Raw genomic sequence first — 26,974 nt, 5'->3', positions numbered from 1 at the left:
ATAGATGGCATCATGAGGCTGGGAAATTATGTGGATATATTGAAGCAACATCTCAAGACATCAGTCAGGAAGTTAAAGCTTGGTCGCAAATGGGTCTTCCAAATGGACATTGACCCCAAGCATACTTCCAAAGTTGTGGCAAAATGGCTTAAGGACAACAAAGTCAAGAGTGGAATGGCCATCACAAAGCCCTGACCTCAATCCTATAGAAAATGTTCTGGGCAGAACTGAAAAAGCGTGTGCAAGCAAGGAGGCCGACAAACCTGACTCAGTTACACCAGCTCTGTCAGGAGGAATGGGCCAACATTCACCTAATTTATTGTGGGAAGCTTGTGGAAGGCTACCCAAAATGTTTGACCCAAGTTAAATAATTTAAAGACAATGCTATCAAATACTAATTGATTGTATGTAAACTTCTGACCCACTGGGAATGTGATGAAATAAATAAAAGCTGGAATAAATCAATCTCTCTACTATTATTCTGACATTTCACATTCTTAAAATAAAGTGGTGATCCTAACTGACCTAAAACAGGGATTTTTTTTACTAGGATTAAATGTCAGGAATTGTGAAAAACTGAGTTGAAATGTATTTGGCTAAGGTGTATGTAAACTTCTGACTTCAACTGTAAGTATTGAATATTGCGATGGCTTATGTTTGAGATTAGGTCAAGTTATCTTTTGAGTAAATAAATAATCTGTCATAACAGCCTAACTTGATCCCAGACAGGGTCCTTTGTAGCCTACTGTTGCTCTGGGAACAGAACCAGTTGCATTGAACAGATGTGCTTCAAGGACCTACATCTGCAAACATCTGTTGAATCACTTCAAAACATTCCAACACATGATTGTCTTGTTCTTGATGGTGAGTGAGTTACAGTAACTGTGAGATGACCACACAGAACCTGAGCCAATTGCAGAAGGGCTCAGCCAGGGGACAACATTAGAATGTAATTATTACTGTGAGAGCCATCCTTTAGCATCACACAAAAGCCAGTTAGCATGGTGGGTAAGCTACCCAGCTATATATCAAAACTCCATCTGCTCCTTCACTTCAGACTAGATCTATGCAGAGTGTAGTTTGTAAACTCATGTATCTTGGTAATGACTACTAGATGAAGTTGCAGAGAAAGGTCAAGTCTAAATGTCAGCAACATGGGCTCTGTGGGTCCTGTTGGTACCTTAGCCTTCCCCTCTGGTTCTCCCTGAGTGTGATACAGTTACAGAATCATCCAGGAGACAGTCAGTGGAAGAGCTGGAGCAACATACTGTACTGTAGCCAAGGGCTAGCTCTGTTACTGGCTCTCTGTCTCGCCCAGGTCAGCCCAGCTGTATTGCCTAGGCCAGCCCTGCACTAACTTGCATGGAGTAAAGTAGGATAAACCCGGTCTAGTCTAACCATAGCCTTTATACTTGCCCCTGTCCTCATCCCCCAGACTCACCTAGGACATACGGCATCAAAGTATCTGCTTTTGATTTCTCATATCAGGTGTGTGTGTGCGTGCGGTGAGTGTGTGTTAGGCTGAACCTCCAACCCTAACTGTCAGAGTGCAGCCCAGCACCACACTGCTTCCAGGGGCCAGGCGTTCTGACAGCCAATTAGAGTGTCCGATCATTTTCCCTCGCAGCCAAAATGCCATCTGTCAATTCCAGCCCCGCCGCTTGTTTTTCTCCAGTGTTTATTTAGCTATATATTGCTGTGTCTGTGGACAAAGTCAGTGTGATTGATTAAGCTATCGTACTAGCCAATCAATGGCCAGGGAATAGAAAAAGTCAACGAGGGAGCCAATTTAAGTAGGACTCATGAATCTGGACACTTATGATGCTGGCTTGGTTATTTAGAGACTGGAAGGTGTTATAGGGACAAGCCGTATCCTAACTTGAGATTTGTGTGGAAGTCAGATTTTTGAGTAAACTAATCGATATCAGTAGGCACATCAGCACATGCTGATTTCAAGTTAGGAGCCTTCTCTGAAAGAGGTGTATGAGTCATACGAGTGACCGACACATGAGAAATCAACATCCTGCTCCCTGGATCTGCAGTCACATATTGTACTGTGGAGGTACATTACAGTAGGTAGCATTTCTACCTATCAAACACAGAGCTGGCAGGTATAGTAGCTCTGAATCAAGACAACTAGAGACTGCTACCCTGGTCCTATCCTCATCCTCTGTCCATTTTAGCCAGTGCAGAGGAAAGTGAGGAGAGAACGTGGAGTTTACTATGCTCTTTCTTTCCTCTCTTGTCTATTAAGAGAGTGTGTGTGTGTATACAGCAGGTGTGAGAAGAGTATCGGCGGCCAGTGAGAACAGAGCATGGAGCGTAGCAGTAGCCACACAGAATACCGACAGAGCGTTTACCTGCCCCTGCGTTCTGCTGGTATGCCATGTAGCCACCTCTTCCACGGGCCCCCCTACCTGAGCCACGCACTGCCGCCACTGCCGCCGCTGCCACCGGTCCATACGCCGTCGCTGGGAAGCCTGGGGGACAGAGGGGGACAAGGCATCAGTGTGTGTGGGAGCGAGAGTGGGGGTGGGGGGGGTTGTGTGAGAAAGAGTGAATGTTTTAATCTGTGTGTATGGGGAGGGGGTCGACTCGTGTGAGAGAGAGTGACTTAGTGTGTGTATCTCTCCATATGCGCAGTAACTGGGATTAGTTTTGGATTAGCGAGTGACATAATTTTCTAACATGAGGAAAAGACGAGTGAGGGAATCTTCTAGTTGGCAAGCTGTATCAGGGGGAGGGACCAGTCTTCCAGATCCTCAAGAATGGGAAATAAAGGGTTAACTTGGATACACAACAAACATCATGCACCATGAAGACCGATATGGAAATTTGCAACACGCTTGCACACTTTGTCGTCCACTTAAGTAATTTATCTCGTCGGCTCTGTGCGCTCTGTGGAGAGGAAGGGAGGGAGGGAGGGAGAGAGAAAGCCGTAAAGTCGGGAGAGCGAATCAGCTGCAGTTGTCAGCCGGCGACGTTTATGCTTTGGAACTCAATCAATCAGGAGGATAATTTGGTCTCCAGAAAGCGTGACCGGCTGTTGCAGCCCTGGCGGACCACTGAGCCTGGGGAACGAGGGAGGAACAGTGGGATGATTTGTGGAAGAGAGGCGACTCTCGGTAGGCTTGAGCAAGCTTCAGCCCCAGCCTCAGTCGACCTGTCATCCCTCTGCCGACCTGTTTTATCAGCGCTTTATGGTGTTATTATGGGTCTGGGCATCTGGGATTCATTGCTTAGTTCTAACTGCCCTTTGGGTGGAGGTTGGCTGGGGCAGGAGGACACAGGTTGAGGAGATTCTAGATAGAGGAGAGGAGAGAGGAGAAGAGAGCGAGAAAGAGAAGAGAGAGAGAGCAAGAGAGTGCGTGCATATTGAAACGTTCCTTTCTTTCAAGTGTTTCTCCATTGTTCCCAATATTCATAACACAATGAGGCTCAATTGTCTGTGGTTTGAAAGCACACAAGCCCTTTTCTGCTCTTCATTATCTCTTTCCCTGTCAATGATTTAACTTGCAAACAAATATAACAAAGAAGACAGTCTCCACAGCATTCTACAAAGATCTTTACATGCAGTATGCACTCAGTTAAACAAGGCCAGTCAATATAGGTAGACTTTGGACAATAACCTTCCAATGTACATCTTTCTGGTTACCTATTCTTTCAATATACTCACACAAAGAAGAGGGAGTTGCAGTCGGTCAACTAATCAGCTGCTGTTTAGGCTTTGATAAGCAACGGCAACCAGTAAAGTAGTTTGCTTTTGTCAAAAATACAGTTGTAGCCTTTGATAATAAAGTGATTGGGGAAGGATTGTTGGTGAAGTTGGACATGCATTGACATGGCTGAGAGATGCTGTGTGTGTGTGTGTGTGTGTGTGTGTGTGTGTGTATGTGTATGTGTATGTGTGTGTGTGTGTGTGTGTGTGTGTGTGTGTGTGTGTGTGTATGTGTATGTGTATGTGTGTGTGTGTGTGTGTGTGTGTGTGTGTGTGTGTATGTGTGTATGTGTGTGTATGTGTATGTGTGTGTGTGTGTGTGTGTGTGTGTGTGTGTGTGTGTGTGTGTGTGTGTGAACACGGACCAGCTCCTGAGAGTGTGTACTCGCCCGTCGAGGGCCTGGATGTTCACTTTGGCTGGGATCTGCAGTGTTCTAACATTAGAATTAAATATCATCATCATAGAGGGAGACAATGAAAGACCCAGCGAGGAGGACGAGGACTCAGTCAGTCAGAGTGGTTAGTTATTATGATATAAATATAATTACAGACCATCTCTCTCACTAATTAAAACATCTTTGGCTGCAGAGGGCTATTCATGGTAGAGGGCCCAGACACAATGGAGCAGTGACATTGGCAGATGGTTGTCTTCAGATAGGAGGGACACCATGTAATTCCACTTGTCTCTCTCTCTCTCTGCTTCTTTCTCTTCTCTCTTACTAAACAAAGCCAGTCCCCATCCTGTTCTATTAGGGGACTTAATAACCTCTGATTTGATGCTAATATATAATCAACAAATTGGACTTTGGGACGAGATTGGGAACAAGTCTGAACAAAAGACTGAGTTGATGTGTAATATTGAGAGACGCGAGTGCGTGTTAATGATAGGACAGTGATCTGTCTGCAGGAGGAAGTTATTGAGCGACTTGGTGCCCTTGGTTTGAGGCAGGCCCACTCACTAGACCAGTCCAAAAAGGCCACCAGGAGAAAGGGCAGACACAGAAGGAAAAGGACAAGTGGAAGCGAGGTTCTAGGAAAGAGGACAATCAGAGAGCTGGTGGAGGTAAGTGGGCCTGAATGCTGTGCTCTGAGGGGCTGTGTTAAGGGGTGGTGAGGGTTAAGAGGAACACTGTGGTGTCCAGGATGAGGTGGTTCCCCTCCTGCAGGGACACTACATGGGTAGGGGCCTGGAGGTCAATGTGGAGGAGGACCATGCTGAGAGAGAGACTGGCTGGTAGATAAGGCCATGACGAACAGAAATATCTCTCTCTCCCTCTTCCTTTCTTTCTCTCTCTCTGTGGCAGCGCAGTGGGGTAGGATTGGACAGGTACGCTTATCACACTGTGTTCATACTGAGCTTGGATTCTCACAGGCATACAAATGATTTGCTATCTGCCCTCCAATCTCCTCAGACATCAAGTCAAACATTTCACAACAAGTGCCAAATATTTCATGAGACAAAAAAGTGTCAATCTGTGTTTCTCCTTCATTGCCAATGTTGCGTCTCGGCAACCTGTAGCCTCTGTGTTCCATAGTTACTGTTCGATGGGCAAAGTTGTGGAGAGAGATAAGGTGTTGGGGATTAGCTGGGTTAATTAATAGATCTTAGGGCAGCTGTGGATGTTCATTGTTTTGTATTCACAGACTGCAGAGGCGCCGCCCAGGAGAACCTCAGCGACATTAAATCAATTTCATGGCTCCATTATTACTGGAGAGAAAAAGCCAATATTTAGCTGGTAGTTTCTGCAGGTTTCTATATATTTAGGTGGTAGTTTCTGCAGGGAACAAAGCCATCATTTGGGTTGACGCCGAGAGGACCTGACCTATTCGGTCTGTGCTGCCTTGTTTATCCGTCTCTCTACTCTGCTACCTATCCTCCTCTTTGACTAGCACTCCTAAATCTCCTTGTTGCATTTGTCTCTTTGCCTGTTTGTTTTTCCTATGTCTATACCAACCCTCTCTCCCTTCTCCAGTCCTCTCTCTCTCTTCTCCAGTCCTCTCTCTCTCTCTTCTCCAGTCCTCTCTCTCTCTCCTCTAGCCCTCTCTCTCTCTTCTCCAGTCCTCTCTCTCTCTCTCTCTCTCTCTTCTCTAGTCCTTGATCTCTCTCTTCTCCAGTCCTCTCTCTCTCTCTCTCTCTCTCTCTCTTCTCCAGTCCTCTCTCTCTCTCTCCGCCAGCCCTCTCTCTCTCTTCTCCAGTCCTCTCTCTCTCTCTCTCTCTCTTCTCAAGTCCTCTCTCTCTCTCTTCTCTAAGTCCTCTCTCTCTCTCTTCTCCAGTCCTCTCTCTCTCTATTCTCTAGTCCTCTCTCACTCTCTCTCTCTCTTCTCTAGTCATCTCTCTCTCTCTCTCTCTCTTCTCCAGTCCTCTCTCTCTCTCTTCTCCAGTCTTCTCTCTCTCTCTCTCTTCTCTAGTCCTCTCTCTCTCTCTTCTCTAGTCCTCTCTCTCTCTCTTCTCCAGTCCTCTCTCTCGCTCTTCTCTAGTCATCTCTCTCTCTTCTCTAGTCCTCTCTCTCTCTCTTCTCTAGTCCTCTCTCTCTCTCTCCTCCAGCTCTCCCTCTCTCTCTTCTCCAGTCCTCTCTCTCTCTCTCTTCTCTAGTTCTCTCTCTCTCTCTTCTTCAGTCCTCTCTCTCTTTCTTCTCCAGTCCTCTCTCTCTCTCTTCTCCAGTCCTCTCTCTCTCTCTCTCCCTTCTCTAGTCCTCTCTCCCGCTCTCTTCTCCAGTCCTCTCTCTCTCTAGTCCTCTCTCTCTCTCTTCTTCAGTCCTCTCTCTCTCTTCTCCAGTCCTCTATCTCTATTCTCCAGTCCTCTCTCTCTCTTCTCCAGTCCTCTCTCTCTCTTCTCCAGTCCTCTCTCTCTCTTCTCCAGGACACTCTCTCTCTCTTCTCCAGTCCTCTCTCTCTCTCTCTCCCTAGTCCTCTCTCTCTCTAGTCCTCTCTCTCTCTCTTCTTCAGTCCTCTCTCTCTCTCTTCTCCAGTCCTCTCTCTCTCTTCTCCAGTCCTCTCTCTCTCTCTTCTCTAGTCCTCTCTCTCTCTCTCTTCTCTAGTCCTCTCTCTCTTCCCCGTCCTCTCTCTCTCTCTTCTCCAGTCCTCTCTCTCTCTTCACCAGTCCTCTCTCTCTCTCTCTCTCTTCTCCAGTCCTCTCTCTCTCTCTCTCTCTCTCTTCTCCAGTCCTCTCTCTCTCTCTCTTCTCCAGTCCTCTCTCTCTCTTCTCCGTCCTCACTCTCTCTCTTCTCCAGTCCACTCTCTCTCTCTCTCTTCTCCAGTCCTCTCTCTCTCTCTTCTCCAGTCCTCTCTCTCTCTTCTCCGTCCTCTCTCTCTCTTCTCCGTCCTCTCTCTCTCCTCCGTCTTCTCTCTCTCTCTTCTCCAGTCCCCTCTCTCTCTCTCTTCTCCAGTCCTCTCTCTCTCTCTCCCTAGTCCTCTCTCTCTCTAGTCCTCTCTCTCTCTCTTCTTCAGTCCTCTCTCTCTCTCTTCTCCAGTCCTCTCTCTCTCTTCTCCAGTCCTCTCTCTCTCTCTTCTCTAGTCCTCTCTCTCTTCCCCGTCCTCTCTCTCTCTCTTCTCCAGTCCTCTCTCTCTCTCTTCTCCAGTCCTCTCTCTCTCTATTCTCCAGTCCTCTCTCTCTCTTCTCCGTCCTCTCTCTCTCTCTCTCACACACACACACACACACACACACACACACACACACACACACACACACACACACACACACACACACACACACACACACACACACACACACACACACACACACACACACACACACACACACACAGAGGTGGTGCTCCTGAAGCCCAAATGAGAATGAATGGCGCTGCACTGCAGAGACCTCTGCTACATTGCTCATTGAGTCTTGTGCACACAGGAAGTATGAGCTTATTCTTCCTGATAACTACAACCACACCAGGGCTTTGAGGGAGAAAGGTCAGACAATTGTGATTTAGAATCTATTTTAAACTATGACAGCATGGCAGTTCACTGGGACAAGGTATTCTGGGACATCATCCGCAGGCTGAACTATGTTCCAATGGTTGTTAACGGGCTAAGTAATAGTAACAGCTGTCTAGCCATAGCACATAGCAGGCTATGAGGAGAGGACCTGGGGGACATGTTGAGTACAGGGCCAGATTTACGAATGGGCATGTTATGTGCTATGGCTAGACATACCCTCTCCTCCTCACTAACTCTGTCTCCTTCCCTCACCCCAACAGTCCTTACCCTCTCCTCCTCACTCTCTCTGTCTCCTTCCCTCACCCCAACAGCCCTTACTCTCTCCTCCTCACTCTCTTGCTCTCTGTCTCCTTTCCTCACCCCAACAGCCCTTACCCTCTCCTCCTCACTAACTCTCTCCTTTCCTCACCCCAACAGTCCTTACCCTCTCCTCCTCACTCTCTCTGTCTCCTTTCCTCACCCCAACAGCCCTTACTCTCTCCTCCTCACTCTCTTGCTCTCTGTCTCCTTTCCTCACCCCAACAGCCCTTACCCTCTCCTCCTCACTAACTCTCTCCTTTCCTCACCCCAACAGTCCTTACCCTCTCCTCCTCACTCTCTCTGTCTCCTTTCCTCACCCCAACAGCCCTTACCCTCTCCTCCTCACTAACTCTGTCTCCTTTCCTCACCCCAACAGCCCTTACCCTCTCCTCCTCACTCTCTTGCTCTCTGTCTCCTTTCCTCACCCCAACAGCCCTTACCCTCTCCTCCTCACTCTCTCTGTCTCCTTTCCTCACCCCAACAGCCCTTACCCTCTCCTCCTCACTCTCTCTGTCTCTGTCTCCTTTCCTCACCCCAACAGCCCTTACCCTCTCCTCCTCACTCTCTCTGTCTCCTTTCCTCACCCCAACAGCCCTTACCCTCTCCTCCTCACTCTCTCTGTCTCCTTTCCTCACCCCAACAGCCCTTACCCTCTCCTCCTCACTCTCTCTGTTTCTGTCTCCTTTCCTCACCCCAACAGCCCTTACCCTCTCCTCCTCACTCTCTCTGTCTCCTTTCCTCACCCCAACAGCCCTTACCCTCTCCTCCTCACTCTCTCTGTCTCCTTCCTCACCCCAACAGCCCTTACCCTCTCCTCTTCATTAACTCTGTCTCCTTTCCTCACCCCAACAGCCCTTACCCTCTCCTCCTCACTCTCTCTGTCTCCTTTCCTCACCCCAACAGCCCTTACCCTCTCCTCCTCACTAACTCTCTCCTTTCCTCACCCCAACAGCCCTTACCCTCTCCTCCTCACTCTCTTGCTCTCTGTCTCCTTTCCTCACCCCAACAGCCCTTACCCTCTCCTCCTCACTAACTCTTTCTCCTTTCCTCACCCCAACAGCCCTTACCCTCTCCTCCTCACTCTCTGTCTGCCACTATCACATTTTCATCTCTTTTCCTTCCCTTGCTTCAGGCATAATATAAAGTTACCACAAAACCTTGAGAGTTACACAACCTAAAGAGCTTTTCTCTGAGTGTTGCTTCAGCTCCCACAGAAAGACTAGATTAGGTGATCAACACAGAATCCTCACTCCGGTAATAAACACTGACATGCGGTAGGGTTGACATGCTGTGGCAGAAATGAGTCGGATTTGCAATATGTGTTTTGTTTTCCCTTGTGACTCACAAGACAGCCTTGTCAGTCATCCAATAAGGCTTTCTAAAGCCTACAGAAAGGAAATCGCTCTCTGAAAAAAGGTTGAATTGTGTTAAAATAAGCAATGTAGGAGAGAGTGTATAATATGAAAAGAGCACAATCTCCATTGGCATCTGTTCATCGCACGGTGCAAGGAGAGGTGAGTCCTTTCTCTCTCTCTCTGTGTGTGTGTGTCATTGTCCGACAGAACGGAAAACTCTCTCTACTAGAGCTGCTGCTGCATGTGCTTACCAAAGAAGACCTCTGTGTGCAGCGCTTATCAAAGAAGACCTCTGTGTGCAGCGCTTATCAAAGAAGACCTCTGTGTGCAGCGCTTATCAAAGAAGACCTCTGTGTGCAGCGCTTATCAAAGAAGACCTCTGTGTGCAGCGCTTACCAAACAAGACCTCTGTGTGCAGCGCTTACCAAAGAAGACCTCTGTGTGCAGCGCTTACCAAAGAAGACCTCTGTGTGTAGCGCTTATCAAAGAAGACCTCTGTGTGTAGCGCTTATCAAAGAAGACCTCTGTGTGCAGCGCTTACCAAAGAAGACCTCTGTGTGTAGCGCTTACCAAAGAAGACCTCTGTGTGTAGCGCTTATCAAAGAAGACCTCTGTGTGTAGCGCTTACCAAAGAAGACCTCTGTGTGTAGCTCTTCTCAAAGAAGACCTCTGTGTGCAACGCTTACCAAAGAAGACCTCTGTGTGCAACGCTTACCAAAGAAGACCTCTGTGTGTAGCGCTTACCAAAGAAGACCTCTGTGTGTAGCTCTTCTCAAAGAAGACCTCTGTGTGCAACGCTTATCAAAGAAGACCTCTGTGTGCAGCGCTTACCAAAGAAGACCTCTGTGTGCAGCGCTTATCAAAGAAGACCTCTGTGTGCAACGCTTCTCAAAGAAGACCTCTGTGTGCAGCGCTTATCAAAGAAGACCTCTGTGTGCAGCGCTTATCAAAGAAGACCTCTGTGTGCAGCGCTTATCAAAGAAGACCTCTGTGTGCAGCGCTTCTCAAAGAAGACCTCTGTGTGTAGCTCTTATCAAAGAAGACCTCTGTGTGCAGCGCTTATCAAAGAAGACCTCTGTGTGCAACGCTTATCAAAGAAGACCTCTGTGTGCAGCGCTTACCAAAGAAGACCTCTGTGTGCAACGCTTACCAAAGAAGACCTCTGTGTGCAGCGCTTATCAAAGAAGACCTCTGTGTGTAGCTCTTCTCAAAGAAGACCTCTGTGTGCAGCGCTTACCAAAGAAGACCTCTGTGTGCAACGCTTACCAAAGAAGACCTCTGTGTGTAGCGCTTACCAAAGAAGACCTCTGTGTGCAGCGCTTATCAAAGAAGACCTCTGTGTGCAACGCTTACCAAAGAAGACCTCTGTGTGCAGCGCTTATCAAAGGCATGCCTCAGTCTGAACACTGGAAGCACCAAGCTCAGGGGAAAACTGACTGACTCTCTGAGCCACAAACAGCATTCAGCCATAGTACTGGAGCCGATCTGCCTCACGACCTCTACCACTATCCAGAGCCTTAATGTGTCTACATTGACAGAGAAGAAGAATCGACTCTTCAGCCCATTCAGATGTGTGACATAGCAGGGAATGAATGTGTGATGAACAGCATGTGTACAGTAAGGCTGAGAATAATGTGACTTTAAAGCCATATAGGGATGTATAGTACTGTATAGTTCAATCATGTAACACCCCCCAGCTAACTCCTGTCTGTCTACCCTACTCTAAGAAGAACAGAGTAGAGAAACACACTTAGAGGAGGAAGACAGGAAGAACAGAGGTAACATATTCATCACTGTTTTCCCAGTGTTAATACATTATATATTATGTGACTGATATGATTTCCCACTGTTAATACATTATCTGTTATGTGACTGTTATGATTTCCCAGTATTAATATATTATCTGTTATGTGACTGTTATGATTTCCCAGTATTAATACATTATCTGTTATGTGACTGTTATGATTTCCCAGTGTTAATACATTATCTATTATGTGACTTATGATTTCCCAGTATTAATATATTATCTGTTATGTGACTGTTATGATTTCCCAGTGTTAATACATTATTTGTTATGTGACTGTTATGATTTCCCAGTGTTAATACATGATCTATTATGTGACTGTTATGATTTCCCAGTGTTAATACATTCATTATCTGTTATGTGACTGTTATGATTTCCCAGTGTTAATACATGATCTATTATGTGACTGTTATGATTTCCCAGTGTTAATACATTATCTATTATGTGACTTATGATTTCCCAGTGTTTATACATGATCTATTATGTGACTTGTGATTTCCCAGTGTTAATACATTATCTATTATGTGACTTGTGATTTCCCAGTGTTAATACATGATCTATTATGTGACTTATGATTTCCCAGTGTTAATACATTATCTATTATGTGACTTATGATTTCCCAGTGTTAATACATTATCTATTATGTGACTTATGATTTCCCAGTATTAATATATTATCTGTTATGTGACTGTTATGATTTCCCACTGTTAATACATGACCTATTATGTGACTGTTATGATTTCCCAGTGTTAATACATTACCTATTATGTGACTGTTGTGATTTCCCAGTGTTAATACATTATTTGTTATGTGACTGTTATGAAATCCCAGTGTTTATACATTACCTATTATGTGACTGTTATGAAATCCCAGTGTTAATACATTACCTATTATGTGACTGTTATGATTTCCCAGGATTAATACATGATCTATTATGTGACTGATATGATTTCCCAGTGTTAATACATCATTTGTTATGTGACTCATTAATCCACAGTGTTAATACATGATCTATTATGTGACTTATGATTTCCCAGTGTTAATACATTATCTATTATGTGAGTTATGATTTCCCAATATTAATATATTATCTGTTATGTGACTGTTGTGATTTCCCAGTGTTAATACATTATCTGTTATGTGACTGTTGTGATTTCTCAGTGTTAATACATTATCTGTTATGTGACTGTTGTGATTTCTCAGTGTTAATACATTATTTGTTATGTGACTGTTGTGATTTCTCAGTGTTAATACATTATTTGTTATGTGACTGTTGTGATTTCTCAGTGTTAATATATCAGTCCTATTCAAATGGCTTACTTATCCTCAGCTATTATTAACAGTGGGACGGTGCTGAAGAGCAAATAGCCTCTGCTGATAAAAACAGCTTTCATGGAGAGGGATGTCTGGCCTGGTGTGTACGTCTACTACAAAGTTATCTCTGTTTTAACAAAAGTACCAATGCATTTTGTTATGTTTTTGGGCAGACAGATATGATGGAGAGAAAAAACCAGCCAGTCCCTACAAAGCATTATACTGTATATACACACCAGGGATATTTCAGATGACTCTGGGTCCAGCTAATGGTGCATTTCACACCGTCTATTTCTGAAGGCACTAAGGCATAGCAGGCCTCAATTGGCGCATCCATCCATCTACCACTCCACATACTAAAGAGCACTGTCCACTGTGTAGATCAAAACAGAACAGGGGGCCTCTAATCTGTACTCTCCATCAGACAGACGGGCTGTGCTTTGAGAGCACAACCCACCGCTATCTCCTTCCAGGTGTGAGGCAACATCACATAGCCTTTGAACTAATGGAGAAATAGGTTGAAATGCAGCCAGTATGGAGAGGCTGTCAACTCCTAAACCGAGAGGGTGGAGCACTCTATCTATACAGCCACTTGAGTCCAACCATGCTCCCAAAAAGACTAAGTAGATCACTGTCTGTATATACCATAGTACTTTATCAACATTTAAATACATTTGCATCCGCATCAAGTCTTCATCACAACTGGAAAATGTGGGATACATATTGGAAGAATTTCTGAAAACCACTGAGACCTGTTTAAGTAAGGCCTGGGTCATTGTAGACAACGGGCCTACTCTTGGTCTCTGGTCTCCTGGTCTCTGGTCCCCTGGTCCCCCTGCATGTGAAGCTTTTCCTCATTGACAGCATATTCAGAGCATAACCCCCTGCATCACCCTATCCTCTCTACCCGCTTGCCTCAGAGGTGACAAACCGTGTGTAACATGCAATTAGGCAGCTCAGTACCATCACATGGGTGAAGGGGATGACACCTGGGGTGTATTGGGGTGATGACGGCCCTTGTCCCAATGCTCCTTGTCGTTCCAGACCGCTGCCTACACAATGAGGGCAAGACGACAGGGGGAGACGACAGGGGGAGACGACAGGAGGAGACGACGGGGGGAGACGACGGGGGGAGACGACGGGGGGAGACGACGGGGCGAGACGACGGGGGGAGACGACGGGGGGAGACGACGGGGGGAGACGACGGGGGGAGACGACGGGGCGAGACGACGGGGGGAGACGATGGGGGGAAACGACGGGGGGAAACGACGGGGGGAGACGACGGGGGGAGACGACGGGGCGAGACGACGGGGGGAGACGACGGGGCGAGACGACAGGGGGAGACGACAGGGGGAGACGACAGGAGGAGACAACAGAGGGAGACGACAGGGGGAGCTCAGTAGAGGCTCGCTAGGATGATAAAGACTGCGTCTGAAGCTGTCACTGTCTCCTTCTCTACCATCTTCCTTTCCCTCCACCTCTCCTTCCTGTCACTGTCTCCTTCTCTACCATCTTCCTTTCCCTCCACCTCTCCTTCCTGTCACTGTCTCCTTCTCTACCATCTTCCTTTCCTTCCACCTCTCCTTCCTGTCACTGTCTCCTTCTCTACCATCTTCCTTTCCCTCCACCTCTCCTTCTCGCCCTCCACCTTTGTCTTTGGTGTGTGTGTGTGTATTTGTGTGTGTGTTCAGTGTGTGTGTGTTCAGTGTGTGTGTGTGTGTGTGTGTGTGTGTGTGTGTGTGTGTGTGTGTGTGTGTACACACAATTGGTACTATACGTGTGAGTACCAGAAATGCTCACAATAATAGTAATCCCCCCCAAATTCTGAAGTCCTCACTTGTAAAAAGGCAATTTCAGGTTTAGGGGTTAGGTTTAGGGTTAAAATTAGGGTTAGGAGTTAGTGGTTAGGTTTAGGAATTAGGGTTAGGGAAAATATGATTTTGAATGGGAATCAACTGTTGGTCCCCAAAGTTTAGTAAGAAATAGAAACGTGTGTGTGTGTGTCTGCGCTCAAGAGGAATAGTGTAGAGGGAACACAGAGGGACAAGGCCATCTGATGGACACAAAAGCCTCTATTAGATCTTGCCTTGCATGATAGGACACAACCTCTCACAGCACAAATCAGGGATATAAATGTCACCTTACATGGAGGGACAGGGAGAGCCAGAGGCAGACAGCCAGGGCAGTTGCAGACATTGACTGGCCAAAATAATTGAGAAATAGCCCTTAGAGAGCCCAGGTCCCATGTTTGATCCAGAATGGAGTCAACCTGTAACATACTGCTCCACTGCTCTGCTGATAATGAGACCCTGGAAGTCCTACCACACAGGAGGGCTGTTTATGGCTGTGCCAGTCCCAGTGTGTTAGTCTCAGCAGTGGTATTAAGGCTGTTTCCATATACATTGACAGCCGTCATGATGTGTGTGTGTGTGTGTGTGTGTGTGTGTGTGTGTGTGTGTGTGTGTGTGTGTGTGTGTGTGTGTGTGTGTGTGTGTTTCAAAGCCAAAGCACAGCGGTTCTCTGTTCCCAGCCTGTGACACGTTGAAGGCATTTGCCTCTGCACACCCACTGGGTTAATGAGCAGGCTTTTCAATTAGAGGTGATTTTCTCTGAGGAGCTGCTGGATGAGTTGGCCCAGCTGCCTGGGTGCCTGCTGCTCTCACTGGCACTCTCTCTGTTCCTCTCTCTCTCTCCATTTCTCCCTTCCCTTACAGCCCCCCCCCCCCCCCTTCCTCTCTCCCTGTCCCTGTCCCCCTCTCTCTGCTCCCTTCTGTCTCCCTTTCTCTCTCTGTCCCCCTCTCTAAGTGGCGGACTGGGACAAGGAATAAGTTAACACATCCAAGCAGGAATGCATAAACCTAATCCAGTGATGTAATATATTTTGGGTTGACAATTAGACTATAGTTGCTGTAATTTACTGTCAAATAGGACTTTTTTTTCAATAGAGATGAATTACACACATGAATTACACTAACCAGTGGCGACCCATTATTCAGGGCAGGTGGGGCTCGTTTTGAATACCACAGCCCCACCTGTTTTGCATGTTATTTTAGCATTAATACGTGTCACATATCAGTTTGCAAAAAAATGTAGTAAAGCCGCATTGAGTAAGGCAGATCCAAAATGTAGGTGTTTCAGCCTAGCTCGGTGCTTTCTGTGGTGGTGGGGGAGCCAGGGGAAAATACGGAGCGTAGGGGTTGGTAATGTTCTCTAGTTGCGCCGTGATAAGCTCAGTGTTCTGTCACTTGTGGGGACGGTACTGTATCTAGAAAATTCAAGCCCCTTGGGGGCTGCCATAGAGTTACATTAGACGTGCCCATCCAAGAAGGCTCAAGGTCTTTGGCCACAGATAAAATGACGTCAGATCACTATCTACAGTAGCTTTGACTGGACTGATCATGTCAACATCATACTTTCAAAATCTTAGCTAGCAGTCATCATCATTAATCAAGTCGACAATCTACTGACAAATCCTTTTTAATCCTTGTCATATGAAGAGAAATAATGAAGATAAATTATAGATAAAACGTATCGGTGCTCATCGGCCATTGGACATAAACATTACACAACAAGTTGGAAATAGCAAATTCAACAATGAGTGGTTCGGAAGGAATCAGTAACAGTGGCAAACTGCAAGCATTGCAAAACAATCACTAGCCTGCTATTCAGTGGAGTGGCTGTGTGGTCCCAAATCTGGGATTAAGTGTTTCTTTTCCAAGTTTAAAAGAATAAACATTGACCATACTGTCAATGAACCATGATTTGTGCTGTGCTCAAAACAACTGTCAACTTTTTTGGGATGAATAGCGTGCCCAGAGTGAACTGCCTCCTACTCTGTCCCAGATGCTAATATTTGTATTTATTTTATTTATTTATTTCACCAGGTAGGCTAGTTGAGAACAAGTTCTCATTTGAAACTGCGACCTGGCCAAGATAAAGCGTAGCAATTCGACACATACAACACAGAGTTACACATGGAATAAACAAAACATACAGTCAATAATACAGTAGAACAAAAGAAAACAAAAAGTATATATACAGTGAGTGCAAATGAGGTAAGTTAAGGAAGTAAATAGGTCATGGTGGCGAAGTAATTACAATATAGCAATTAAACACTGGAATGGTAGATCGGCAGAAGATGAATGTGCAGGTAGAGATACTGGGGTGCAAAAGAGCAAAATAAATAAATAAATACCAGTATGGGGAGGAGGTAGGTAGATAGATGGGCTGTTTACAGATGGGCTATGTACAGGTGCAGTGATCTGTAAGCTGCTCTGACAGCTGGTGCTTAAAGCCAGTGAGGGAGATGTGAGTCTCCAGCTTCAGAGATTCTTTCAATTCGTTCCAGTCATGGGCAGCAGAGAACTGGAAGGAAAGATGACCAAAGGAGGAATTGACTTTGGGGGTGACCAGTGAGACATACCTGCTGGAGCACGTGCTACGAGTGGGTGCTGCTATGGTGACCAGTGAGCTGAGATAAGGCGGGGCTTTACCTAGCAGAGACTTGTAAATAACCTGTAGTCAGTGGGTTTGGTGACGAGTATTAAGCGAGGGCCAACCAACGAGAGCGTACAGGTCGCAATGGTGGGTAGTGTATGGGGCGTTGGTGACAAAACGGATGGCACTGTGATAGACTGCATCCAGTTTGTTGAGTAGAGTGTTGGAGGCTATTTTATAGATGACATCACCGAAGTCGAGGATCGGTAGGATGGTCAGTTTCACGGGGGTATGTTTGGCAGCATGAGTGAAGGATGCTTTGTTGCGATATAGGAAGCCGATTCTAGATTTAATTTTGGATTGGAGATGCTTAATGTGAGTCTGGAAGGAGAGTTTACAGTCTAACCAGACACCCAGGTATTTGTAGTTGTCCACGTATTCTAAGTCAGAGCCGTCCAGAGATGTGATGCTGGACGGGAGAGCAGGTGCGGGCAGTGATCGATTGAATAGCATGCATTTAGTTTTACTTGCGTTTAAGAGCAGTTGGAGGCAATGGAAGGAGAGTTGAATGGCATTGAAGCTCGTCTGGAGGTTAGTTAACACAGTGTCCAAGGAGGGGCCAGAAGTATACAGAATGATGTCGTCTGCGTAGAGGTGGATCAGAGAATCCCCGGCAGCAAGAGCAACATCATTGATGTATACAGAAAAGAGAGTCGGCCCGAGAATTGAACCCTGTGGCACACCCATAGAGACTGTCAGAGGTCCGGACAACAGGCCCTCCGATTTGGCACACAACTCTATCAGAGAAGTAGTTGGTAAACCAGGCGAGGCAATCATTTGAGAAGCCAAGGCTGTCGAGTCTGCCAATAAGAATGTTTTGATTGACAGAGTCGAAAGCCTTGGCCAGGTCGATGAATACGGCTGCACAGTAATGTTTCTTATCGATGGCGGTTATGATGTCGTTTAGAACCTTGAGCGTGGCTGAGGTGCACCCATGACCAGCTCTGAAACCAGATTGAATAGCGGAGAAGGTATGGTGGGATTCGAAATGGTCAGTAATCTGTTTGTTAACTTGGCTTTCGAAGACCTTAGAAAGACAGGGTAGGATAGATATAGGTCTGTAGCAGTGGTGGGTCTAGAGTGTCACCCCCTTTGAAAGGGGACCGTGGCAGCTTTCCAATCTTTGGGAATCTCAGACAATACGAAAGAGAGGTTGAACAGGCTAGTAAATGGGTTTGCAACAATTTCGGCAGATCATTTTAGAAAGCGAGGGTCCAGATTGTCTAGCCCGGCTGATTTGTAGGGGTCTAGATTTTGCAGCTCTTTCAGAACATCAGCTATCTGGATTTGGGTAACAGAGAAATGGTGGGGGCTTTGGCGGGTTGCTGTGGAGGGTGCCGGGCAGTTGACCGGGGTAGGGGTAGCCATGTGGAAAGCATGGCCAGCCGTAGAGAAATGCTTATTGAAATTCTCAATTATAGTGGATTTATCGGTGGTGACAGGGTTTCCTAGCCTCAGAGCAGTGGGCAGCTGGGAGGAGGTGCACTTATTCTCCATGGACTTTACACTGTCCCAGAACTTTTTTGAGTTAGTACTACAGGATGCAAATTTCTGTTTGAAAAAGCTTGCCTTAGCTTTTCTAACTGCCTGTGTATATTTGTTCCTAACTTCCCTGAAAAGTTGCATATCAAGGGGGCTATTCGATGCTAATGCAGAACGCAGAACGAATATTTGCATATTATTATTAGTATTGTATATAAAACACTCTGAAGTTTCTAAAACTGTTTTAATGATGTCTGTGAGTATAACAGAACTTATATGGCAGGCGAAAACCTGAGAAAAATCCAACCCGGAAGTGGGATATCTGAGGTTTGTAGTTTTCAAAGCTTGGCCTACCGAATACACAGTGTCTATGGAGTCAAGTTGCACTTCCTACGGCTTCCACTAGATGTCAACCGCCTTTAGAAACTTGTTTCAGGCTTCTGTTATAAAGGAGGGGCTCATGAGACCTGTTTGAGTCAGTGGTCTGGCAGAGTGTCTCAGGCTCGTGAAGCGCACTCCCGACAGAGTTAGCTCTTGTTCCAGTGCTTTTCTTCAGACATAGGAATTCTTCAGTTGGAAGCTTATTGATGTTTTATGTTAAAAACATCCTAAAGATTGATTCCATACATCGTTTGACTTGTTTCTACGACCTGTAATGGAACTTTGAGTTTTTGTCTGGACGAAGTGCTCGCGCCTCATAAAGATGGATTACTGGGCTGAACACGCTAACAACAAGTGCCTATTTGGACATAAATTATGGACTTTATGGAACTTTATGGAACAAATCAGTCATGTATTGTCGAACTGGGATTCCTGGGAGTGCCTTCTTCTGATGAAGATCATCAAAGGCAAGTGAATATTTATAGTTGCATTAAGGAAAAGTCTATCTTTAATTCTGTGAATAACACTTGTATCTTTTATTAATGTTTATTATGAGTATTTCTGCAAAATCACAGGATGTTTTGGAATCAAAACATTACCGGACGTAATGCGCAAATGTAAACTTAGATTTTTGGATATAAATATGCACATTATCGAACAAAACATACATGTATTGTGTAACATGATGTCCTATGAAGATCATCAAAGGTTAGTGATTCATTTGATCTATATTTCTGCTTTTTGTGACTCCTATCTCTGGCTGGAAAAATGCCTGTGTGTTTTTTTTCGACTTGGAGGTGATCTAACATAATCATATGATGTGCTTTCGCTGTTAAGCATTTTTGAAATCGGACACGATGGGTAGCTTAACAAGAAGTTAATCTTTCATTTGCTGTATTGGACTTGTTAATGTGTGAAAGTTACATATTTCTAAAAATATTTTTGAATTTCGCGCACTGCCTTTTCAGCAGAATGTTGTCAAGGGGTTCCGCTAGTGGAACGCCTGCCCTAGAAAGGTTAACTCGGAACTGTGAAAACTTGACTTCAGTGAGTTCAAGACAACTGGGAATTCTGGAAAAAACTAGCTCCGACTGGGAAATACGTTTTGAACGGCCCATGTTCTGAATTGTGTCGCTGTACATTTCAAAAGTGCTAAACAAACTATCCACTGATAGCCAGGTGTAGCAGTGGTAAGATATTAGGCTGCTGTTGGGACAGCTTTATGTAGGCCCTAACAGTTTGTGGCAGTGGTTGTCTACTATCCAATAGAGCACCACAGTGGCAGTATCATAATACCCATAAAACCTGGCGGTCAAACAGGGAAATAATTTTTCCACCATTCATTTTTCCCATAAGGGCTGTGTTTCATGTAGGGTTACCCTGGTGTGACGTTTTGATAACCATGTAAATCTCTCTTGGGCAAGGTGACTTTTATCAATATATTTGGATGTATTTATTCTCAGATTCGAACATCATGCAAAACTACAAATTCCTGCAAGCTCCTGCACGTCATCTCTACCTGACACCTTCGCTAACAGGTATTGTGTCAATTTAAAACTTGCACAAGACTGATCACAGAATTGTCCATTTAAAGAAATGTTGACCATTTATGCATTACTACATTTAGCTAACATTAGATAGTTAATCCAGAGAGTTTTATCTTTGCCTTGATTCGTCAGTCTCGTCCAGATCATCATTGAATTTTTAGCTCTTTAAAGCTAATTAGCATTTCATTTTTGGGGTGTAAATACAGGCAAATATATTGATAAAAGGCCCCTTGTCCTAGATAGATTTACATGGTTCTAAAAAAAAGTCACGCCAGGGTAACCCTACATAAAACACAGCCCTTATTTTACATATTTCTAAAATCCCCTATGGGAAAATGAATGGTGGAAAAACAATTGCAACCATTTCCCTGTTTGACCACTAGGTTTTATGGGTATTATGACTCATACTGTTGTACTCCATGAAGCCTATGCCCTCGCAATTGTCAGTGAGTATTTCCTCTCCATATCTCAAAGCCATATCAAATAACTTGGTTGTAAAATAGTTGAGCTGAATACTGAGAGTTGAGAAATAAAAATATAACTACAGAAAGTTGAGACCCTCCTCTCTTCAACAGGGACAAAGGGACGAAGCTTACAAAGCTGTGTTTTTCCAGCAATTTCATTTTGAAATTTTATACGATCAGAACATATTTTTCTCTCAAACGCATGGGGGGAGAGGAGAGTGTCTTGCTCATCATAGCAGCAGGCCCCAGCGAGGCCACAGGCCCAGCGGCAGGCAGACACTTTCATTACAGGAATCATGAGGATAACGCACTTCACTGTTGGACCAAATCAAGGTTTTAGCCTCTGAAAAGGTTTTGAGTGAGGTGACAATGAAGAATGTGCTATTTCTACATTAATAGGCTCATTTCTGTTGTTTACCATCTAATGATCCTGGCTGTGTACCTGATGACAGAGTCAGAGCAAGTCTCTTTGTTGATGCCACATTTGTTGACCTTGAATGTGAGTTTGCGTGACCTCGGCTCAGCCTATCAGAAAACCGGGCCGTAGCCCATTAATAAGCCAAAGGCCATGTCACCTTTTTTATTGTTTCCTTTCTATTAAAAAATATATTTTGTGTCAATTTCAACCAGCCCACCAACCAAAAAATGGTCCAGTCCATCTGACATTTGCCAGAATTGCCAGATTGCAAATCTGCCCTGCTCTCTCGCTTTCTCCCTTCCTCTCTCTCAACTTCCCCTTTTCTTCTTTCTCCCATCCCTTCATCTCCCTTCATCCCTCTTTCCCTCTCTGTCCATCCTTGTGATTTGTGGCAGACAGACAGACCTGGTAGTTATTAAACAGAGCTATGCAGGTATAACACTCTCCTGGTGGGCAGGCTGGAAAGCACAGAGAAACAGAGGGGAAACAAAGGTGTTTTATTTGTCTTGTTTGCATGGGTTCTATGTCCCTTAGCCCCAGCGGGTAGCTGTTCAAATTCAGGCTGTGGGGCCCCGGGCGTATGTGTATGTGTGCATGTGTGGGCGTTGCATGTGTGTGTGTTTGAGGGTGAGGGGGTTAAACCTCTTGACGGCCCCCCTTTTCGTTTGCATAAGTGATTAGGCTCTAATCAAAAGCGAAGCATCAATTCCCTTCCCCCTTAAAGGAGAGTCAGGTAAATGGAGGAGAGGAGCGAGGGATGAGGCGGCTTTATTACACAGCCATGGCACAGGAAGTGCTCTAAGAGGCTGTGACCTTGGCATTCACCGTCAGCGCCGCCGCATCCTTCAGCTCTCATCAGCAGCAGAGACGTCAGATGCCAGAAATGGGGGGTGACAATAACAACTAGACGCTAGGCTGCTGTGAAAGCGAGAGGAGAGTCTCTATAGACAGAGACGTCGTGATATTCACCAGGCCCATTTGAACCAGTAGTGAAATAGAAACGTTATTGCCACATCATGGAATAGCACTAAAATGGCTGTTTTCCTAGAACTGTGACAGTCAAAGGGGGAATGGACAAATAAAATACAAAAAGGCACGCAACATGAAATGTAAACACTGTTGTCTCAACATCCTTATTGTTGTTTTAGCAATGTGCACACACATTTACAATAGCCATAACGCAGCAAACATTCTATCAAAGAACCAGATGTTCCATGCCAATATGAGACACACTGTAATGGAGACGTGTGAGATAAAAATAGGCCATGGTAAAATGACATCACTCGCGCGCACACACACACACCTCCATTTGACCTCCTCTGAAGCGCTGTCCCCTCTGAGGATTGCGGGCAGTGCTTCTCCTCTCCTTTCAACAGTCAATTTTTAACCTCCCAAGCAGAGTGAGCTTTATGCTAAACCCCCGACGCTACAAGGAGGGAAAAAAGGCTTTTCACCTTACATGTCCAACACCAAGGTCGTTTGGCACTACAGTATCTGAAAATCACAGGGAGAAAAAAAGGGCCACATTGTGCCTGGTGCTGAGGCAAGATCATTTTACAGAGTGCGCCAGGGGATTAAATGAAGGCAGTAAAGTTAACCTTGGAGCAATCAGACCTCCTCTCTACCTTCAACTAGTGCCAACATGGAAGCAGGGCTGGGGCTGGCAAACGTAACACAGTGCCTGTTTACTAGCCAAGCCAAGGCCTGGACTGACGACAGATAGCACTAGATCTGCTGGGGTCCCTCCACACAGGAAACAGCTAGAGGCTTTGTTCTTGGTTTTTGTCTTTTCATTTGATTTTTAATCTGTGTGAGGAGGTGGAGGAGGAACAGGGAGGGGAGGAGGAGGAGGGAGGAAGAGGAGGAAGAATTTTTATGTCATCACCATGGAAGACATGTGTATGGCCTGTATGGATTAGAGAAAGCTAACTTGGCATTTCATCCTCTCATTCATGTAATGAAAACTCAAATTCAAGGCATACAGTATGACATGCGTACAGGTTCCGATGTGTACACAGTAGAGAATCGCCTGGAGGAATGATATGTTTTAATGGTGGTGTCATACATTCGGTTTGTGTCAAATAAAATGTTACTGTTGAAATTATTATTATTTATTTGAAAATATATTTTGTGTGGGGTTGGGGAAACTAACTCACTATACTTTAAAATGACTAAAACCAAAGGGAAAATGTGCAGTAATGATAATGGACCTACATTCATACAGTTTGACTGTCCAGCTGCTAAGAATCACTGAAATGAAAGACAGTCAAAGATCATTGAACATTCCCAAAAATATAGATTTATTTTTGCAAATTTTGACGCAGACTAAATATAAGACATTGTCAGTGCAGCCCTCTGGACCTGGTCTAAATATAAGACATTGTCAGTGCAGCCCTCCAGACCTGGTCTAAATATAAGACATTGTCAGTGCAGCCCTCCAGACCTGGTCTAAATATAAGACATTGTCAGTGCAGCCCTCCAGACCTGGTCTAAATATAAGACATTGTCAGTGCAGCCCTCCAGACCTGGTCTACATATAAGACATTGTCAGTGCAGCCCTCCAGACCTGGTCTAAATATAAGACATTGTCAGTGCAGCCCTCCAGACCTGGTCTAAATATAAGACATTTTCAGTGCAGCCCTCCAGACCTGGTCTAAATATAAGACATTGTCAGTGCAGCCCTCCAGACCTGGTCTACATATAAGACATTGTCAGTGCAGCCCTCCAGGCCTGGTCTAAATATAAGACATTGTCAGTGCAGCCCTCCAGACCTGGTCTAAATATAAGACATTGTCAGTGCAGCCCCCCAGACCTGGTCTAAATATAAGACATTGTCAGTGCAGCCCTCCAGGCTTGGTCTAAATATAAGACATTGTCAGTGCAGCCCTCCAGACCTGGTCTAAATATAAGACATTGTCAGTGCAGCCCTCCAAACCTGGTCTAATAATAAGACATTGCCAGTGCAGCCCTCCAGACCTGGTCTAAATATAAGACATTGTCAGTGCAGCCCTCCAGACCTGGTCTAAATATAAGACATTTTCAGTGCAGCCCTCCAAACCTGGTCTAAATATAAGACATTGTCAGTGCAGCCCTCCAGACCTGGTCTAAATATAAGACATTGTCAGTGCAGCCCTCCAGACCTCGTCTAAATATAAGACATTGTCAGTGCAGCCCCCCAGACCTGGTCTAAATATAAGACATTGTCAGTGCAGCCCTCCAGACCTGGTCTAAATATAAGACATTGTCAGTGCAGCCCTCCAGACCTGGTCTAAATATAAGACATTGTCAGTGCAGCCCTCCAGACCTGGTCTAAATATAAGACATTGTCAGTGCAGCCCTCCAGACCTGGTCTAAATATAAGACATTGTCAGTGCAGCCCTCTGGACCTGGTCTAAATATAAGACATTGTCAGTGCAGCCCTCCAGACCTGGTCTAAATATAAGACATTGTCAGTGCAGCCCTCCAAACCTGGTCTAAATATAAGACATTGTCAGTGCAGCCCTCCAGACCTGGTCTAAATATAAGACATTGTCAGTGCAGCCCTCCAGACCTGGTCTAAATATAAGACATTGTCAGTGAAGCCCTCCAGACCTGGTTGAAGACCGAATGCATCCCCAAGGACACCTTTGTTTGAATCACTTTCCCCTGGTATAGTAACAGCACTGGATGATTTCTCCAGTACCTCACCAATTTACACCCATTCATTATTCATCTGTGTCGGTAATATTCCTTCTGAATGTGGACGTTTGTTTGCGACTCCGTTTGATACGTATTCACACTGCTGCTGGGGAGTACACCGAGATGCTCTGACTATAGAGACAACAAACCTGCTGAAATACTATACTGATGTTCTCCACTCCACACTCAACCGACGTTTGACACTGCTCACAGATGCAGTGGGTTCTTGTATCTTTGTATGAGCATGGGGCTAAGGCCCCAAGAACAACAGCCAGAGACTGCAAACAAAATGTAACATTTCAGACAATTGAAGTTAAATCACCAAAAAACCCAGCAAAGCCCCTACATTGTCATAATTACTAGAGTACACTGGTGTTTCATATCTAAATAAACATTACCTGACTCCTATTTGAAAGACACAGTAGGTTCTAAATATTAAATTGACCATCCACAAGAAAAACACATACTTACTGAAGCACTGCTAGGACCCCTCCTGTATATGTGTATATGAATGCTCCTCCTGTATATGTGTATATGAATGCCCCTCTTGTGTATGTGTATACGAATGCCTCTCCTGTATATGTGTATATGTATTTCCCTCCTGTATATGTGTATATGAATTCCCTCCTGTATAAGTGTATATGAATGCCCCTCCTGTATATGTGTATATGAATTCCCCTCCTGTATAAGTGTATATGAATGCCCCTCCTGTATATGTGTATATGAATGCCCCTCCTGTATATGTGTATATGAATGCCCCTCCTGTATATGTGTATATGAATGCCCCTCCTGTATATGTGTATATGAATGCCCCTCCTGTATATGTGTATATGAATGCCCCTCCTGTATAAGTGTATATGAATGCCCCTCCTGTATAAGTGTATCTGAATGCCCCTCCTGTATATGTGTATATGAATGCCCCTCCTGTATATGTGTATATGAATGCCCCTCCTGTATATGTATACATGAATGCCCCTCCTGTATATGTGTATATGAATGCCCCTCCTGTATATCTGTATATGAATGCCCCTCCTGTATATGAATACCCCTCCTGAATATGAATGCCCCTCCTGTATAAGTGTATATGAATTCCCTGCGGGCTGGATAATCGTGGAGCATCTCGTCATGGCAGTCCCTAGCATGGTGACAGTCACTCTCTCCCTCTGGCAACATTCCAAGCTGGGTATACTGATGCCAGGTGGCAGAGAGAACACAGGTCACTCATAACATGTTGAAATAAGGCGTGAAATCAAGCTCTAACATTTTCCATTGTAGAGGTCTTTAGAGGAGAGTGAATGGTGACATAATTGCATAATGTTACCTTAACAAATCACATTTGGAGGATTGGATTTTTCCACAGTATAATAACTGGCAGAGTGATGATGCGGTGAGTGAGAGTGGGTGCCAGGACGGAATTCATCCCTTACTGAAGCCATTTGGGTTACAGAGAGTGACATGGCATTACAACATAACATAATCATCTTCAGGAACCCAGCTGAGATCAGAGAGAGAACAGTGTGTGTGTGTGTGTGTGTGTGTGTGTGTGTGTGTGTGTGTGTGTGTGTGTGTGTGAGGAGGGAGGCGGGGAGTGGGATGTGTGTTTGTGAGCCAACAGGGGGTCCATTACCTCACCCCAGCAGGCAGGCAGAGAAGCACACAGTGCCTAACAAGATGGAACTTACCAGGGAATTGGTAGCTGTAACTCGGGGCAAAACCAGTGTATCCACGGCCGTACGTTGCTACAATGTTTGGGTAACCTAGGAGAAGGGGGGACAATCAGGAGTTGTGTTAAACCATCTTGGCCTCCCATCACTTTACACACGCACGCACGCACGCACACACGCACGCACGCACGCACACACACAGACACAGACACACACACACACACACACACACACACACACACACGCACAGCCCTGCTGCTGGTGCTAGATTGCAGATGAGTCATGAGGCTCAGTTTGAGCTGATGAGCATCAGAAGTGTTCCAGTCTCAGCCTGTCATGCTCTCCAGCCTCCTCCTCTCCTGCCTGGCATGCTCTCCAGCCTCCTCCTCCCTAGCCTGTCATGCTCTCCAGCC

At 45.3% G+C, this 26,974-nt stretch overlaps 1 protein-coding gene across 7 annotated transcripts in view; it reads right to left on the bottom strand.

The window, feature by feature from the left end:
• Positions 1-26,974, bottom strand: part of LOC139382360 (RNA-binding protein Musashi homolog 2-like) — a 330,112-nt gene that overhangs the window by 41,282 nt on the left and 261,856 nt on the right. For 4 of the 7 annotated variants that reach the window (XM_071126342.1, XM_071126343.1, XM_071126346.1 and 1 more), the window contains exons 10-11: positions 26,580-26,654; positions 2,361-2,480 (exon numbers count right to left, since the gene is read on the bottom strand). In XM_071126342.1, the coding sequence (XP_070982443.1) occupies positions 2,361-2,480; positions 26,580-26,654 (195 nt within the window). The remainder of the gene's footprint in view (positions 1-2,360; positions 2,481-26,579; positions 26,655-26,974) is intronic. The other 3 variants (XM_071126345.1, XM_071126344.1, XM_071126348.1) reach the window with 1 other exon arrangement.

Source organism: Oncorhynchus clarkii, chromosome 24 (genome assembly GCF_045791955.1).
Source record: "Oncorhynchus clarkii lewisi isolate Uvic-CL-2024 chromosome 24, UVic_Ocla_1.0, whole genome shotgun sequence".
Taxonomy (NCBI): domain Eukaryota; kingdom Metazoa; phylum Chordata; class Actinopteri; order Salmoniformes; family Salmonidae; genus Oncorhynchus; species Oncorhynchus clarkii.
This window is presented reverse-complemented; position numbering and strand designations above follow the sequence as displayed.